At 41.6% G+C, this 19,892-nt stretch overlaps 1 protein-coding gene across 2 annotated transcripts in view; it reads right to left on the reverse strand.

The window, feature by feature from the left end:
- ENPP6 (ectonucleotide pyrophosphatase/phosphodiesterase 6) overlaps positions 1 to 19,892 on the reverse strand; it is a 150,593-nt gene that overhangs the window by 110,562 nt on the left and 20,139 nt on the right. Inside the window, exon 1 of one of the 2 annotated variants that reach the window (XM_077761980.1) lies at positions 2,304 to 2,352. The exons of the other annotated variant lie outside the window; for it this stretch is intronic. Coding sequence (XP_077618106.1) covers positions 2,304 to 2,310 — 7 coding nt within the window. The 5' untranslated portion in view covers positions 2,311 to 2,352. Of the gene's footprint in view, positions 1 to 2,303; positions 2,353 to 19,892 lie in introns of those variants that run through there. 2 annotated transcript variants of the gene reach the window in all.

Consider the following 19,892-nt stretch of genomic DNA (forward strand, 5'->3'; position numbering starts at 1 on the left):
AAAGTGAGATCACAGTCTCTCTTATGAATGCTGATGAACCTTGTAACAGCATATCTTTCAGTACCAAAAGGATCCAGCATGCTTCTTTTGTGGATTCATAAAATGCTCAAATGCTCAAACCATATGTTTAGTACAACTCCCAATGGATATACCCTTCCTTAAATGAAAACAGAGGAATTTTTCAACATCAGGTGGGAAAATAAGCATGGATATTGGGAGCAGTAATCTAAATGTAGCCTCGAGTCAGTTCCAGGGCAGTGGGGACGATACCAGCTTCATGACCTGGTACCTCCCAGCCATCCTTCCCTAAACCATCACGTTCACCCGACAGGTACAAGACAAATCAAACCCAGAGACGTGTGCATGTGAACATGGGCCTTGCTGGACACATTCTGTGTACAAACATCACTTCTATAAAAGTGGGAAAGCCAGTGTAAGCATCAAGTAGGCTTTCAAATGAAATAATACATTCGACGTCTAAAACTTTGTTAAGCGTAATGCGTAGGGAGCCCTTGCGGCTTCCCTGGGGGAGATGAAGGTGAGGTCTTTGCCAAACACCAATGGGCACTGCCCATCCCACCATGGAAAGGGCTCTTCTGTCATGACTGCACAAGTGGAAACACCCGAGCTTGAACAGAAGGTGCATCTTTGCGTGGCTGAGGCCCTGCGACCATTACTGCCCGTGCCAATCTCAGGACTGTGGGTCTGACAAACAAAAGGCCATGTCATTGGCTCGGTGTCTCTGGGGAGGCTGTAACGGTCTCCTTTTACTACTGGAGTCTGGCTTTCTAAAATGGATTTTGTTCATTTTTCCCCTCCGATGGAGAGAGCCGCACGTGGCACTTTATGAACGGGGCCTCCCAGCAAGTGTGTGCAGGACAACGGGAGAGGGGGTGGTGTGCGGTGTGAGCCTCCCGGTGCAGAACGGAGGCTGGGCTGTGGCGCACAATAACATCTGTGTGTGACCCAGCAGCCTGCAGACCGGCTCCCCGCGAGGGGACACGCATGCCAAGCAAGGACGAAGAGGACTTGTGCTCATCCTTTTTATCTTACACTTGCTGGCTGTTTGTGAGTGGGGGGCGGGGGAGGTGGGGAGATTAAAAATAAGCAAAAAAAAAAAACAAAAAAAAACCCTTCCTTGCTTGTGTTCCATCTGGATTTTTTTTTCTCCTCATGCTTTGATTTCTAATTCTCCAAAGTATCTTCCCACCTTAATTTTCTGGCATTTTTATATACACATGCGTCCAGTACCCGTGCATGAAGTCAGAGATACTGGTTCGTCTTCCAGACTCCTTTGGGTTTGGCGCTGTGTGGAGATCCAAGATGAGATACACGAGTTCCCATCCCCTTCCCGTGAACATAATTTATGGACTTTTCCCTGTGCTCAGAGCACATAGCTAAGTCCTACACGAGCAGCGATCGCAGCGCATTCTTAACAGCCTCCCTGGACGGTTTGCTAAATTCTTTCTGAGAGCCTCTCGCTGGCCCTTACAAAGATTAGCTAAAAAACAAACTGGAAGCTGGGAATCCAACTGTGTGAACAGAAAGTACGTTCCATTGCACAGAGAGAGGATCAAGGCTGTGGAATCACAGCTGGCGTCCTGGCTGTCCCAGGTGAAGACAGCCTCAGGCAAAAATCAGCTTTCCCAAACCCAAGCGCATCCTGGGTTCACTGGAGTTGTTTTGTTTACGTTTTGTTTTAACAGGTACTAAAAGTTAAAGGTGGGAATCTGAACTATGTACTAATTTTTTTCTTCCCCACGTCATTTTACCTGGTCCAAGAAGACAAAAGAGAGGCCAGCAGCACTGCTAAGTAATACTTCAGTTCGTGACCTAAAAACTCTCTCCCAGGAAGCCTGGAATCCCACGTGTCGTTTTCATCGTCTAGCACAATGACAAACAAGCCAAAACACCTCCAGGATGACAGAGGACTGCAGAGCAAAGGGACACGAGGAATTTGGTACGAACACACAAGGACCTGTTGACTTTTTAGCCTGAACTTAGAAAGTACGGAGTTAACCAGAATTTTGGTTTGTAAAACAAATAGCTACTTATAAAGTCCTCTGTTCATGTGGTTCTCTGTTCTCCACACGGAGAATCCCAAACCGGTCCTTGGGATAACTTCTGGAGAACACTACTACTATGGGGGGGAAAAAAGTCTCAGCCAAGAACTTTTGGTGTCCCCAAGGACCAGGGAAACCTGAACGTTTAAGTAAGACCTCAATGCCAGGGGCTAACTGTTCCCTGTTGGACTCCAGCCCCCCACCCCCACCCCCTCAGCCAGAAGAGGACAGTGTACTCACCAGTCATTAGGGTGTAGTAATTGGGGTAAGAGAGACTGGGAAAGTCTGGGGTCAANACACTACTATGGGGGGGAAAAAAGTCTCAGCCAAGAACTTTGGTGTCCCCAAGGACCGGGGAAACCTGAACGTTTAAGTAAGACCTCAATGCCAGGGGCTAACTGTTCCCTGTTGGACTCCAGCCCCCCACCCCCACCCCCTCAGCCAGAAGAGGACAGTGTACTCACCAGTCATTAGGGTGTAGTAATTGGGGTAAGAGAGACTGGGAAAGTCTGGGGTCAAGTAATCCACTTTCACTCCCCTGCTCACAATCTCTTTGAAACCAGGCAAGGACTCCAGGGCCTCATCACTGATGTAGTCTGAGCGAAAACCATCCAGCAGAAACACCAGGAGCTTCCGGCCGGCCGAAGCTGGCCGTGCCAGGCTGAGCGCGAGGAGCAGCAGGAGGGCCTTGAACTTGGCTGCCATGCTGCCGGGAGCCTGCGCGCTCGGCTGGCACAGCCGTCCCCTTGCGGAGGCTGAGGATGGAGAATCTGTAGCTATTCTCTCTTCTAGGGGCTGGACCTTGACTGCTGGCCTTCCTGAGCCAAGTTCACTTTCAGAATTTAAAGGTACAGCACCCCCTTTTAAACACATCTATGCTCACCCTTTACTAGAAAGACCAGAGACGAACTCCTTTGGAGAAGCTGGGTCTCCAAACAACCCAGAATCAACACTGGGGGAGAGAGGGCGACCTTGTTACTTTGGGTGAGAGTTCCAGAAATACAAGCACCCACAGAGAGGTAGAATTTTAGAAGATGACAGAAGTCAACGCTAACTTTGCAGCTGGGCTAACCAAAGGGTGGAACCAAGGGGAAGGGCAATCTTTTAATTCGCTGCTATCCCGCGTCTCTGCCCCATTTAGACTCTCCGACTGCCTTCTTCACTTACAATTTAGGAGCACGCACTTCCCAGTTCAGTATATAAACAAGAGATGATAAAACGTGTGAATTTTTCAGCAGTGCCTCTGTCATGCCAGCATTTAGAAACAAATTACCTGTCAGTGTCTCGGCCGCCTATCTCTTCCCTACGCGTCTATAAAACAGTGTTTGTTGTATTCTTCAAGTTGTTGGTGTTCAAACCCATATGCAGGAGGGGGTGGCCCTCAGCAGAGCTGCAGAACTAAAGAGAAAGCTCCAGAGTTGAACAACAAGGGGTCGCTGCTGTCACATCGGTCCCAGGTAGCACTGCCCCAAGACAGCAGCCATGAGATACAGTGGGGGGTCCGGAGTCCGCGGTGGAGAAGCAGACACAACCATGTGGGCTTCATGACAAGAAGGACTGGGCAGAGGAGGGACTTGGAAGCTGGCCAGGAGATCAGGGAAGGGCAGCAAGACACAGGTGGGCCGGGCACTCCACCCAGACTGCCAGGGTTCCCTGGGGTGGGTCTCTCACTTTACAGAAAATTAAATGGAAAGGCTTATAAAATGTGCACGGCCCATACAGATGCTAGCTCTTACTAGCATTATAACATCGCTCAGATTCTGCCACGGGGCCCAGGGCAAAGCTTTACAAGGACTGACGGCAGCCAGCACCAGCCACCCTGATCTCGGTCAAATTTTTTTTTTTAATTTTATTTTTGAGAGAGAGAGAGACAGACAGAGTGTGAGTGGGGGAGGGGCAGAGAGAGAAGGGGAGACACAGGATCTGCAGCAGGCTTCAGGCTCTGAGCTGTCAGCACAGAGCCCGACACGGGGCTTAAACTCACAAACCATGAGATCATGACCTGAGCTGAAGTCAGACACTCAACCGACTGAGCCACCCGGGCGCCCCTGATCTCGGTCAATTCTAAAACACCTCTCCCACCCCTGACCGCAGCCTGGGCCCTCTCTTCTCCTGTGCTGCTGCATGTAGAGTCACACCATACACGAGACCATTTCTAAACTGTGCAGCAAAAAAGGAAACACATAAGCCAAATTACCATCCCTGCTTCAGCTGACTTAAACAAGGCTTAGACTTCATTTTTCCAACAAAATTAATGATTTTCGCAAAAAAAAAAGAAAAAGAAAAAGAAAAATAGAGGAGCTTTTTCTTCATGTTTGTTAGTTTGAAAACTATCATTTCTTTGGGCTGTGGGTTATTATTGTTATTCTAAACAGAACAAAGGAAAAGGGAAGGGAAGGGAGGAAGAAAGGAAAATAAGGAAAGAGAGAAAGGAGACAGAGGAGGGAGGGAAGGTGGGCAGGCAGGAAAGAAGGAAGAAAGGAAGAGAAAAATGAAGGAGAGAGAAAAGAGAGGGGAAAGGTCCTGATGAGCTGGTGGGCTGCACAGGCACTGATCACACACAGTAAAGAGACTTTCGTCCTGTCGAAGGGTCCATGGAGGCAGCAGACACGGCTAGATGCGCTGTCAGCTCCTGAGCGGCTCCAGGGTTTCGGACTGTGGAGGGGGTGCCGTAGTGCAAGCCCACGTGATTTGCCTTGAGGCGGCCCCTGGGCTCACTTGGGGAAACGTTAAGGACTCCGAATTTTAAAGATGAATATAAATGGGGTATCCACACTCCTTGGCCACTGTTGGGAGGCACAGCCCAAAATATAGCTCCGAGTGTCCACAGATCCCCAGAGGGTCCCAAGGCTCTGGTGACAGCACGGTGAGGCATCTGGGTGGGGCACTGTGAGGTGCCCTATGTTGTTTTACGATGATCTTACTGCTTTACAATCACATTTAGACAGTTTCTCTAAAGTTCTAGGTCAATTAATTATAAGCAAGTATCCTTAATAAACATTCCCACATAGGAAGAAAGAAACATATGGGATGGCATTCAAACCACGGAAATCCCAGCACTGCCTGCAGTAGGATTCCTCCTAGTCTTCTACATTCTGGCCTGGAAAAGTTTGGAAATAAAAGCTGGAAGCAGGAGACGAGAAAGTGTGGTTAATATTAACTGCCCCAAGTCTTGTGGTCCAAAGTCTTATGTGTCTGTTATCTGGATGAGACTACTGGGGGTGGTTATCAGCACCTAATACTGAAGAGAACTTCTTGGTACTTATTTTTCAAAGACTGACAATGCTATATGCTCACTGTCCACAGGGGTTTAACACAGACTATACAGAAACATGAAAAATCTCCAGTCTGGAACCACCTTTGTGTTGAAAGCTTTAAGCAGTTGCTAGTGACATGCATGAGCTCTCCGGAGTGTGCTGCCCGGATCTGTCAACACTCTGGTGCCTCGCCTCCACAGAGAAAAACAGGTGACGTGAAGAAAAGAGACCGAGGCCTACAGGAAGAAGACAAGATTCCGTGGCCTGGATTCTGGAATTAAGCACTGTGTGATTCTGGGGAAGGTGCCTTTCCATGCTTTAGTTTTCTCCTCTGAAAAGTGACAGAAGTTTGAAGGTCCTTTCCACCTAAGGGTCTGAATAGACCCTTTTTCCAAAGGGGACAAACAGATGGCCAACAGGCGCATTAAAAGATGGTCAGTGGTCACGAATCACCAGGGGCATGTAAATCAAAACCACAGGGAGATATTGCCTCACACCTGTTAGAATGACTAGCATCAAAAAGATGAAAAATAACAAGTGTTGGTGAGGCTGTGGAGGAAGAAATGAAATCGCTGTCTCAAAGACACGACTGCACCCTCATGCTCGCTGCAGTAGCATTTAAAATAGCCGAGATACAGAAACAACTCAAGTGTCCATCAATGGATGAAAGGATGAAGAAGATACGGTGTGTATATACACATAAATGTATACACACAATAGAATATTATTCAGCCATGAGAGAGAAGGAAATCCTGCCATTTGCAAAAACAGGGATGGACCCTGAGGGCATTATGCTAAGCAGAATAAGTCAGACAGAGAAAGACAAACAACTGTTATGTTCTAACTTATATGTGAAATCTAAAAAATACAAAATCACAGAAACGGAGAGTAGGATGGTGGTTGCTGGGGGCTGTGGGGTGGGGGAAATGGTGAGATGTTGGTCAAAGGGTACAAATTTCCAGTTATGAGATGAATAAGTTCCAGGATCTAATGTACGATATGGTGACCATAATTACTTATATACTTGAAAAGTTATTTTTTTAATGTTTTATTTATTTCTGAGAGAGAGACACACACACAGCATGAGCTGTGTGAGAGGAGGGTCAGACAGAGGGGGAGATACAGAATCTGAAACAGGCTTCAGGCTCTGAGCTAGCTGACAGCACAGAGACCAACACGGGGCTCAAACCCACGAACCATGAGGTCATGACCTGAGTCGAAGTCGGACGCTTAACCGACTGAGCCACCCAGGCGCCCCATATATACTTGAAAGTTATTAAGAGAGTACATTTTCAATGTTATCACCACACACACACAAACACACACACACGGTTAATTATGTAAGGTGATAGAGGTGTTAACTAACCTTATTGTGGTAATCATTTTGTAATGCGGTAATCATATATATATATGATATATATATGTGTATATATATTTATATGTTTTGAATCAGAGAGAGAAGAGAGTGTTCTGGAAAATATGACAGTTAAAGGTAAAATGGAGGCAAAGGTGGTATTAAAGAAAGTGCATGACAATATTCTATTTGTGCCTACCAGAAAAGTAGTCTTTTTCCACTTTTTAAATGACAAAGTTCTCCAGGAACATACTCCCTCTACAAAAGGCAGATGACTAAGCAGGATGACATGAATACTAAGTGGAAGGTCTAGAAACCATTAGCCCGAGTCCTCAGCTCATGCTTCGGCACTATCTTGCTGTTTCAAGGTGAGGGTCAGGGACCCTCTCTTTATTCCTGTCAGAGCCACCAGTGAGAACCTCTATGGGCTTCGGACGGAGCCCCAGACTCATAGGTACAGTGGCAGGCGCCTGCCCTCACCTCTCCAGAGTACAGGTAAGGGCTGAACCCAACCCACCAAAATCCCAGTCAGTAAGACCAGGTTAATACATAGCTTTTAAGGCTCCTCGTTAGATTTTGGTCAAACTCCAGGCTTGGAAAACAATGCTGACAATGACAAGCAGCGATGAACGAATGGGAGCAAGGTCATGTCTGTATCAGGTTTGCAGTCTAGAAAGCAGGCTCTGGAAGCCACGTGGAGGCACTAACAGTGTGGGCAGAAGCAAGAATGACAATACCCTTAATATCAAGTTTTTAATATCAAGAACTCTAAACACATTAATTCATTAAGACCTTTTGATAATTTTTAAGGTAGGTATTTATACCTCTGAGATACAAAGGAAATTAAGGTTCAGAGAAGCCTAATGTCAAGTAGCCTGAAGTGTCAGAATTGAAATTCAAGCTCAGGCCTCTTTTCTAGTCTTACATTTTGAGGGGAATACATTCAATTTTTGAAATTAGGAAGAAGAATCAAAGCCTGTGTGAAAGAAAAGAGAATAAAGCCTAAGTGTCTTTCATTTACCTTGATTAAACTGAGCGAATGAAACAGAAAATTACCACTATTAACACTAAGGAAATAAATGTCACAGGCAACATATACTCACGGAGGCTAAACTTAGGGGGAAAGTAAGGAAGTGTTCAAAAGAAGGAAGGATGGGGCGTGTCAAAGGGACCCAGGAGCCAACGTGAAAGGATTCCCAATGACCAAAGGCAGAACAACGTCAAGCATAAACTAAGCGACGCAATATTGGCATATTAACCCGCAGTATAAAATAAACATACAAGTCCATACTGACATGTATAAATAAATAAATAAACAAATAAATAGGATGTATAACTAACTAAATAAACAAACAAGAGAGAAGTGACAAATATGCGTTACAAAGGAATTCCAAGTAATACATGTTGATTTCCTCACTCCAGGTGCTGGAACTTGATCAAAGTCAGGCCAGACTTAGAGACTCACTTCCAAAGAACAGAGTAGGAAAAGGGGAATAATAACTGTGATGGAGAAATCTACCAGACAGGACATTACCCAAAGTGATGAAGGTTAACATTACCAGTCAAACCGTGTGGACGTCAGGTACCCCTGTCATCTCATAAGATCTGATAATACCACTTTGCTCTGTGGTATTCCTTCCAAAAATCCAAAGCCTCGGTCTAATCACAAGCAAAACACCAGACAAACCCAGATTACAGGATAATTGTCAAGTACTCCTTAAGAATGTCAAGGTCATGAAGGAAAGGAAGGTTATCTCAAATACACGCAGGCCACTACCAGTCAGTCTACGCTGACTCTGCATCTTGGCATGGTTAACAAGTCTAAGTCTCCTCACTGAAACAGGCAAAAAAGAGTTTCTGTAGTATCCAAAGATTTGTTTGACTGGTTCCAATAAGAGAAAGCTTATAACCCTGCAACCAAAAAAGTGTGTTAAGAGAAATCACGGTGCTGTGCTACACTAGGGTGCGGACGCTGGTGTGATAACCCACCGAGCCCTAGAGAAGCTCTCATGCGTCCGTTTGTACAAGGATGTAGGCACACGGATGTTTCTTGCAGCGGTGTTTGTAATGACAAAAAATCAGAAACCATCTAAATGCCCATTGGCGAGGGAAGGAGTAAGTGATGTCAATACTCGTATAACAGAACACTCCACAGCTGTTCAACAGAGTGAGCCCATCTGCAATTCTGCTTTCCAACGTGTGTTAGCTGCAGTCACCCGGGCTTGGGATGCGGATGATCCCCCTTCTGACGGTGTCAGGAGGTCAGTGGTCGCCTAGCCTAAAGCTGTGTCACAACGCCCACATCACTCACCGCACTTCATCCCACCATGCAGCATCCTGCCACCCCCAGCATCACAGGAAGGAAGGGGAGTACAGAACAAGAAGATATTCTGAGAAAGAGAGGCCATATTCACCTATGCTTTTATTATAGCGTATCATTGTTCTATTTCATTATTAGTTATTGCCTTTAATCTCTCACTGTGCTTAATTATAACAGAGGTGTATGTATGGGATAGAACTTAGTATACATAGGGCTCAGTGTTGTCTGTGGTTGGTTCTGGAACATATCTGTGGCAAGTAAGGGAGATGACTGTAGACTTAAACGTCCAGTTGTTGGGTAGAGCTCAACAACAATGTTGAAAGGGAAAAGCAAACTGCATGTGGGTACAAACGGTATAAAATATTGACATTAAGACATGCAGCACAATATATAATAGCACCAATACCAGAGGAATTAGAAACACCAAACTCAGGACTGAGGTTTCCTCTGGAAAGGAGACCTCGAGGAGAATGAAATTGGAGAGCGGTACACTGGGGGTTCTGACTTGGCCTGTGATGTTCTATTTATTTAAAAAACAAACCAAAAAACAAAACAAAACAAAAAACCCTGAGGTGTATATATTTGTGACAAAATGCTACAGTTTCACAAACCCGAGGGTTGGTACATGGCGTTTATATTATGCTCTTGGATTTTCTGTAGGCTAGAAACATAACTTTTGGAAAAAAAAAAAAAAATCAGCAGGTCTTAGTGATTAATTGAACGTGTGGGTGGTAGAGGAGAAGGAAGGGTCCTGGATGAATCCCAAGGTTCTGCCTGAGATGACAGAGTGGTACCATTTGTCAAGATCCGTACTGTAGGAGAACTGCCATCTTTAAGCAATCACCTCGTCATATAAATCAGAAAAAAAAGAGAAAAGTTAACCTAATTCAAACCATGATCCAAGGTAACAAAGGAACTTTATCTTCAAAATAGGACTAGGGAAGTGATCTCAGCACACCCGTCAAGAATGAGCAATTCTGAGTCCTGGCTCAAATACTCTTGTACAAATGACCTAATGTTCCCTCTTTACGTCTTTGCTGGATAAACAGAAATCATCATGTATGCAGAGGGAAGTAAAATGAACCATTTAATAATTATGCAACAGTCAAATGTAAAAACTCACTTAAAACCAATTGAAACTGCTCAGTGTTTTTTTTTTTTTTTTAAGAAAACTGGAAAAATGGTTAGTCATGGCAATAAGTGTCTTTGAGTTTACATTAACTATGTGGAATATGAAGGGACAATGCAGTAGCGTGTAACTGAAAATGCCTTGACAAAAAGTTGCCACATCTTGGCTGTGGCCAGATGGGAAGAACTGCTTTGGAAAAAGGAATTAGAAGCACAGAATTATAGGGCTGTAAACATGGAAGGGGCTGCAGAAATAATCCAACTGTAATCTTCTCATTTTGGAGAAGAAAGGGCTGAGTGTCAACTAGGCAATGGGACTTGGTCTACAGGAATGCCAAGCTAACTAATGGCAGAGTTATCTCCCATATTAATGCTTTTTTACATTTCACTTTTATTTATTCTGTGTCTCCTTCCACTCCACTCCCTTCTGTTTGTCTGTCATATATTTATTGCCTGCTTTTACTGGGTCAGGTCCACAGTCCCTTATTTGAAACCCTTGGGGCCAGCTATACTTTGAAATTGAGGTGTTCTTCTCATTTGAAAAGGTAACATGGTGCATATAGAGTATGTTATATAAATACCTGCAGCATTTCCGGCATCACTCAATAACCAAGTCTGTTAACATTTCTATAGAAAAATGTAGGGGTGTCTGGGTAGCTCAGTCAGTTGCACGGCTGACTCTTGGTTTCGGCTCATGTCATGATCTCAGGGTTGTGGGATTGAACCTCAGGTCAGGCTCCTCACTAAGTGGAGCCTGCTTAAGACTCTCTCTCTCCCGTTGCCCCCCTTTCTCACTCATACTTTCTTCCCGACCAAAAGGAAAAAAAAAAAAAAAGAAAAATGTATGAACATTCACGCTAAGTGGGATAAATGCATAAAAACCCTTAGTAGTTTCACATTATATCAAGGTGAGTATATTCTACCAAATTCAGGTTAAGATCAGGATTTTCCCCAAGTAAAGTTATCAATACCTTTAAGTTTTCAGAACTTTATAAACTCCAGAAATATGGGTAGGGACATAAACTTGATGTTTTGGAGACAACTCTAAATGTTACTAGGTAAGGATATATACTTTGCCCTTAGTCCACAGGGCTTGGTGATGCCTTGTCAGTGTAGAGCATTGTTAGAAAGAGAGAGGACAGGCCATCCCTACGTCCTAATAAAACACTCAATGCCATGAGAAGCTGCAGAAGGTAAAAATGCCTAGAAATAAGCACGAGGGAGGCATGAGGTGCTAATGTGGACAACCACAAACAAGTATGTGACTGTCAATTAGGATATAATCACCAACTACCTTCGCTTACCTTTGCAGGATATTGGTTTAAATCTCAGCAAAAGACATTTTTCCTCTCTTGGACGGACCATGCTCCTTCTAAGAATCCTCTTCTACACAGCCTTGCCCAGTCCCTAGCTCCTACTGGAGGGCAGCGTTTATGTCAGCCATTTTTGTGTCCGCTGACTCTGTCCTGTGACCTAACCACAGCTGACTGGTCAAGGGTGGGCCCTTGACTCAAGGGCAGCTAATCTAACAGCTTGTATAGGACTCATGGAATACCTTGAACATAACCATAAGTTTCCTTCCTCTGGAACTATCGGTTGGATCAGTGTCAGTGACATGTAAGCTGAAGCCATGAAGAAGAAACCATAAATAAGCAGAGGAATCAAGGTGGTAGAGAGGGGCAAATGAAGAGAGAGAAGCAGAAATAGATGTGGAAGATACTGTACGTTCAGAAAAGAGAAGTAAGATGTCTCCAGTCCTACTTCTGCCTTGGATCCTTACCAGCTTCATTTCTAGTCCATAGTCTCCTTCCAATAAACCCCGTTCTCATAAGGGGATCTGAGTGGGACTCTGATCTTTGTACCAACAACCACCACTAAGGCTACTAGCTGCCAAGTAACACAAAGTACCTCTTTCCAATCCAGCGTCTGACAAGTGTGGTCCAGAAAGAAGTTTCCAGTTTCCTTCCTTGAGAAATGTTATTTTTTACCTAAATTCTAGTTAGTTAACACGCAGTGCAGTACTGGCTTCAGGAGTAGAATTCAGCGATTCATCACTTACATACAACACCCAGTGCTCACCAGGACAAGTGCCCTCCTTAGTGCTCATCACTCATCAAGTCCATCCCACACCTGCCTCCTTCTATCAACCATCAGTGTGTGCTCTATCATTAAGAGTCTCCTGGGGTGCCTGGGAGGCTCAGTTGGTTAAGCATCCAACTCTTGATCCCAGCCTAAGTCTTGATCTCAGGGTCATGAGTTCAAGCCCCTCGTTGGGCTCTGTACTGGACATGAAGCCTGCTTTAAATAAATTAAATAATCTCTTACAGCTTGTTTCCCTCTCTTTTTCCCTTTCCCATATATTCATCTATTTTGTTTCCTAAATTCGTCATATGAGTGAAATCATATGGTATTTGTCTTTCTCTGACTTATTTTACTTAGCATGATACACTCTAGCTCCATCCACCTTATTGCAAATGGCAAGATTTCATTCTTTTTGATGGTGGAGTAATATTTCATTGTGTATATATACTTCTTACATTCACCAGTTGATGGACACTTGGGCTCTTTCCATAGTTTGGCTATTGATAATGCTGCTATAAACATCAGGGTACATGTGTCTGTCTGAATCTGTATTTTGCATTCTTTGGGTAAATACCTAGTAGTGCAATTGTTGGATCATAGGGCAGTTCTGTGTTTGACTTTTTGAGAAATTCCTTGAGAAATTTTAAAGAATGTTAATTAAGTACCTGCCTGAACCAGTTCAAGTGGGGCTGGAAATGGCCCAGATCACCTAAGGGGTGCTCTCTAGGCTTATGTTTATCCAGTCAGAAGGTCCTGTGCTTGGTTTGATCCAAGCTCTCCCCCTATTGCAAGGGGGTGACCCACAATGTCTAGCTCTTGGGAGCCCCTTTTCTGAAGATATACATGATTGAAGGAATTTGCATCTGTGCGTTTATTAGATCTTATTAAAAAAAGAGTCTAACAGAACCAAATGCTATCATTATGAAAAATTTGTGCAGCACTCCTTTATGTTACATAAGAGTTAGATCTACATTTCACAGAGACTGGATATTCCAAGTTAATGTATGCCACTTGCAATAGAAGTTGAATTTTAAATTTGGTTATAGAAGTTAAGTAGAACTTATTTTTAAATTTTTATATTTTTTAAATGTTTTTTATATTTATTTTTGAGAGAGACAGAGTATGAGCAAGGGAAGAGCAGAGAGAGGGAAGCACAGAATCTGAAACAGGCTCTAGGCTCTGAGCTGTCAGCACAGAGCCTGACATGGGGCTCGAACTCATGAACCATGAGATCATGGCCTGAGCCGAAGTTGGATCCTCAACTGACTGAGCCACCCAGGTGTCCCGAAATAAGCACAACTTTTAAAGAACCTGATGGACTGTCCTTTCTAGGAATATGATGAACTATATACCAAGACTGACCTGCTTGATGAAAGCAATTAAAACAAAAATGAAGTGATTTCTTAAAAATGCATTAATCAAAAACAAAGTGACTTCTTTAAAATGCATTAATAATATCACAAGAAAGAAAAGCATCACTGGGGCCCAAAACCAAGTGAACACAAGAAGGCAGACTGGTCAGAATGCAAAATTAGCTCTGGACGTCTGCTTTTTAAAGTGTCACTCCCAGCAGGGAACAAGAGACAAATCCTAGGCCAGATAAAGATGAATGGAGTCTAACAGAATCATAAAGATGGGAGTCTAAGCAGATGAAAGACCATCATTAAAAACAAACAAACAAACAAAAAACCCTATCACCACCACTCTGAGAAAACAAGAAAGGAAAACTGCTTTTCTTGAAATTTTGGTGGGTGAAAACTCCATAATTCTTAATGACAATCTAGCCCCCATATGAGTTTGTGTCCCAATTCACACTATTTGTGGAGTCAAGTAACTGCCAGGCAAAGAATGTAGCTTCAAATTACCCCAAGCTGAGAGTCCACACAGGTACCTGGAATTAGTAAATAAATGCTAGTCCTCCCTGAAGAAATTCACCTTGAATTTGAAATCCCAGGAATTCCCACCTATGAAGTTCCAGGAATAGAATGTAAACACATCACTTGTGTGTACATGCGCGTGTGCGCACACACACACACACAAACACACACACACAAACACACACACACACACACACCACAAGGAAACCAGGCATTTGGCTAAAGGGCAGCAGAAACAAAAAACAGAAGAATCAGATATTGGAATTATCAGCTACACAATATAAAATAAACACACTTGACATGCTTAAGAAATAAAAGAGAGGATGAAAAATAGGAGTAGGAAGTAAGAAAAGATTTACAACAGAAACAGATATGAAAAAGAACCAAATAGAAATTCCACAACTGAAACATAAAATAAACAAAATTCCAAACTCAGAGGAAGTTTTAATGAAAGATTAGACAAAGCTGAATAAAGCACTAATGAACTGGAAAAGAGAGCTGAAAAAAATATTCAAAATGCAGCACAGAAAGAAGAAAAGAAAGAAAATATGAAAGAATGCTTAGGAGACTTGGAAGAAACCAAACATTTAAGCAGAATTCCTAAGGTCGAGGAGGAAATGGGACAGGCTTTTGAAGAGATAACTGTGGCAACTTTCCCAGAAGTGACAACAACTGTCAACAGACTTCTTTTTTTTTTAACATTTGTCTATTTTTGAGAGAGAAAGAGACAGACCAACAGACAGAGCATGAGCAGGGGTAGAGAGAGGGAGACACAGAACCCAAACAGCTCCAGGCTCTGAACTGTCAGCACAGAGCCCGACATGGGGCTCGAACTCATGGACCAGGAGATCATGACCTGAGCCGAAGTCGGATGCTTAACCAACTGAGCCACCAGGCGCCCCTATCAACAGCCTTCTGATTCAGGACGCCAAATAAGTTCCAAATAGGTAAATAAAAAGCAATACTTAAGGATAAATCCGAGGGCATTACGCTAAATGAAATAAACCAGACATAGAAGGACAAATACTGCATGATCTCACTTACATATGGAATCTAAAAATAGTTAAATTCATAAAAGCAAAGTGTAGAATAGGGGTTGCTGGAGACTAAAAGGGAGGGGAAAATGGGGAGAAGTTGGTCAAAGGGAAGAAACTTTAGTTACACAGGATGAATGAAGTTCTAAAGATCTAATGTAGAGCACAGTGACTGTAGTTACTAATACTGTATCATATACCTGTAACTTGTTAAGAGAATAGATCTTAAGTGTTTTCATCATACAACAAAATAATGATTATTATGCGATGTGATGGATAAGTTAACCAGCTTGATTGTGGTAATCAATTCACAATGTTCACCCATGTCAAAACATCACATTGTACACCTTAAATACACACAGTTTTTGTCAATTATACCTCAGTGAAGCCAAGGGCAGAAAAAAGTAATATACATTTAGGCAGATCATAGTGAAGTTACAGAGCACCAAAGACATGGTAAAAAGCAGACATGGGAAAAGGGAATGATTACCCAATAAAACAGAAATACAGAATACGGAATAAGGAATTACTTCTTAACAGCAACAGAAGCCAGAAGACAATGGAGCAGTATCGTTGAGGTGCTAAATAAAAAAATAATGATCAACCTAGAATCAGGGGAAATAACTTTCAATAATGAGAGCAAAATAAAAGTATTTTCAGACAAGTAAAGACAGAGTTTTTCTCACAGACTCTCATCAAAGGAAACTCTAAAGGATGTGCTTTAGACATGAGGCAAGTTGTCCAATTAGGTTTAAGATGCAAGAAGGAATGAAAAATAAAGGAAATAATGAATACGTGCCTAAGTCAAAAGAATTTGGTAGAGAAAACAGCACTGATAGTATTGATCTCATGGGGTCAAAATTAGAAATAAACTCAACAATTTTTTTAAAAATTGAAGAAGACCTAAGGTCATGCTTTTGGTTCCCTTTTTTAAAAAAATATTTTTTAAGTTTATTTATTCATTTTGAGAGAGAGAGAGACAGTACAAAGGGGGGAGGGGCAGAGAAGGAATCCTAAGCAGACTCCATGCTGCCAGCATCAGCACTGATTCTGATGCGGGGCTCGAACTCATAAACCATGAGATCATCATCTGAGCTGAAACCAAGAGTTGGACACTTAACTGACTGAGCCACGGCAGGCACCTCTATTGGTTTACTTTTCAACTGAATGAGTCATATTAAATTTTTTAAGTATGCATTTAAAATATATGAATGTAAACTAATGAGAAAGAGGGAAAGGTGAGGAAAAATAACCATCCAAAACAAGAAAAGGTAAATAAAACAAAAGAAAATGTTAAACCATAGGAACATCACGGGCAAGAAAACATGGTGACAGAAACAAATCCAGGTGGACTATTACTTACAACCAATACTAGGACTAAATTCTCCCCTTTAAAAGCAAAGATTATGAAGTTGGATTTTAAAAACATAACTATATGCCATCCTGATGAGGTCCCAATAGTTCATTTTTGCTTTCGTTTCCCTTGCCTCCAGGGATATGTCCAGTACAGAGTTGCTCTGGCCAAGGTCAAAGAGGTTGCTGCCTGTGTTCTCCTCTAGGATTTTGATGGTTTCCTGTCTTACATTTAGGTTTTTCATCCATCTTGAATTTATGTGTGTGTGGTATAAGAAAGTGGGCCAATTTCATTCTTCTGCATGTTACTGTCGAGTTTTCCCAACACCATTTGATAAAGAGACTGTCTTTTTTCCATTGGATATTCTTTCCTGCTTTGTCGAAAATTAGATGGCCATACATTTATGGGTCCATTTCTGAGTTCTCTATTCTGCTCCACTGGCCTATGGGTCTGTTTTTGTGCCAGTACCATACTGTCTTGATGACTACAGCTTTGTAACATAGCTTGAAATCCTTCGGCACAGTGAAGGAAACAATCAACAAAACTAAAAGGCAACCAATGCAATGGGAGAAGATGTATGAGAATGACCTATCAGATAAGGAATTCGTATCCAAAACCTATAAAGAACTTATCAAATTCAACACCCAAAAAACCAATAATCCAGTGAAGAAATGGGCAGAAGACATGAACAGATACTTTTTCAAAGAAGACCTCCAGATCACTAACAGACACATGAAAAAATGCTCAACGTCATTCACCATCAGGGAAATACAAACCAAAACCACAATGAGATACTGCCTCACACCCATCAGAATGGCTAAAATTAACAATTCAGGAAACAACAGATGTTGGCGAGGATGCGGAGAAAGGGCAATACTTTTGGTGGGAATTGGTGGGAATGCAAACTGATACGGTCACTCTGGAAAACAGTTTGTGGAGTTTTCTCCAAAAGTTAAAAATAGAACTACTCTATGACACAATTGCACTACTAGGTATTTATCCAAAGGATATAAAAATGCTGATTCAAAGGGGCACATGTACCCCAATGTTTATAGTAGCACTATCAACAATAGCCAAAGTATGAAAACAGCCCAAATGTCCATTGACTGATGAATGGATAAAGAAGATGTGGTATAGACACACAATGGAATATCACTTGGTGATCATAAAGAATGAAATCTTGCTATTTGCAACAATGTGGATGGAACTAGACTGTGTTGTGCTAAGTGAAATAAGTTAGTGAAAGACAAATATCGTATGATTCCACTCATATGTGGAATTTAAGAAACAAAATAGATGAACATAGGGGAAGGGAAGGATAATTAAGATAAAAACAGAGAGGAAGACAGATCATAAGAGACTTTTTTAAGTTTATTTATTTATTTTGAGACAGACAGAGCAAGCAGGGGAGGGGCAGAGAGAGAGAGAGGGAGAGAGAGAATCCCAAACAGGTTCCACACTGCCAGCGAGGAGCCTGATGTGGGCCTCGAACCCATGTAGCATGAAATCACAATCTGAAATCAAGAGTCAGATGCTTAACTAACTGAGCCACCCAGGCACCCCATAAGAGACTCTTAAATACAGAGAACAAAGTGAGGTTTGCTGGAGGGGCTGGTGGGTGGATGGATGGGCTAAATGGGTAACAGGAATTAAGGACGGCACTTGTTGGGATAAACACTGGGTGTTACATTTAAGTGATGAATCACTGAATTCTCCTCCTGAAACCAATACTGCACTACATGTTAACTAACTTGAATTTAAATAAATAAATAAATGAATAAATAACTATATGCCAGTTATGTCATTTAAAATAGAAGGCTATAGTAATGTTGAAAATTTAAAAGTAGTACAAAGATTCTAAACAAAAGTGAACAGATGTGGCAATATTAAAACCAGACAAAATAGAGTTTAAGGAAAAATCACAACTAGAGTGAAGAGAAGCTACATGATAAAAAAGGTTAGTTTGCCAGGAAAATGGGTCAATTCTAAACTTCTAATAACTTATAATATGGTCTCCAAAGATATAAAGCAATAACTAACAGAACTATGAGAAATTTAAAAATCTGTTCTGCAATGGCAGGTTCCAAACCACCTCTCCAAATAACTGATGCTTCAGAATCAGTAAGGATGGTGTTTGAATAGCACAGTCAACAGGAATCATCTAATGGACACATACTTAACACTGCAGCAAACAAGCAGAGAATTCACATTCTTTCCAAGCACATGTGGAACATCTGTGCAAAATGGACCCCCCCCAAAAAAACCTACTCAACAAATCTCAAAATTTGATATCATACAGCCCACATTATTTGGCAAAAACCTAATTAAATTTTAAATCAACAGTAAAAAGATAACTTTCTAATTATTTTTCTAATGATAACACCCTGGATTACATATGTCTAGCAACAAAGAAAATGTTGAATAATTCATGGATAAAGAAGAAATCATTATGAGAATTATAAAATATTCAGCCTGGAATGATAATATTGATACTACATGATAAAATGTGTAGATGCAACTAAAGTTGTATTTATAGGGACATTTATAATTTTAAGTATTTATATTATAAAATAAGAAGGCTTCAAAATGAATGCCCTAAGTACCCAACCTGAGAAATTAGAACTAGAACAACAGAATAAACCCTAAAAAAGTAAGAGCAAATAAATAAAAAGAGCCAAAATTAAAGAAATAGAAATGAACACAAAACAGAAGATCAACAAAACCAAAAGTCGGCAAGCTCAACAAAAAAGAGAGGGAAAGAGAGAATGCACACAATTAGGCAGTAATAGAAATGGAAAGAGGGACAGAAGTACAGATCCTGTGGTGATCAAAACTTAAACAAGATATTCTGAACAACTTAATGTCAATAAAGTTAAAAACAGAGAAAACCGCCAAATTTCTAGAAATCCATAACCTACCAAAATCGACTCAAGAATATTCGGTTCTTACTGGTGGTGAACACAGTAAAACACAGTAGAAAAAAAAAAAAGTCTGTATTAAAATTTTAGACTTGTCAGATCACTATGCTGTACACCTAAAACTAATATAATAGTATGTGTCACCTAAATAAGGAAAAATTAGGTTCTAATAGCATCAGAAATTGGTCAGATAGAAAATAGATACTATAATAGAAACAAAAATGTTACATATCCATCCTATATAAAATTTGAAAAGGACAATAAAAATCCTTACGTATTATTATTTTTTAAACTGATAGGTCTGTNTTTTTTTTTTGGATGGTCTCAAGGTAAGTGCTACTTGGTAGCAAGAGAAATAAATGAACTGAGCTCTGAGGACAATTTATTAAAAGACCAGCATCTGCAGGTAAAATAATTACATGTCAGTCAAGATCCTTGACTGTGGTTACTTGCTCATGAAATTGACAGACTAAAATAGATTGACATCTTTTTATATTTTTAAAAG

The sequence above is a fragment of the Crocuta crocuta genome, unplaced genomic scaffold, assembly GCF_008692635.1.
Source record: "Crocuta crocuta isolate KB4526 unplaced genomic scaffold, BGI_CrCroc_1.0 scaffold90, whole genome shotgun sequence".
NCBI lineage: Eukaryota > Metazoa > Chordata > Mammalia > Carnivora > Hyaenidae > Crocuta > Crocuta crocuta.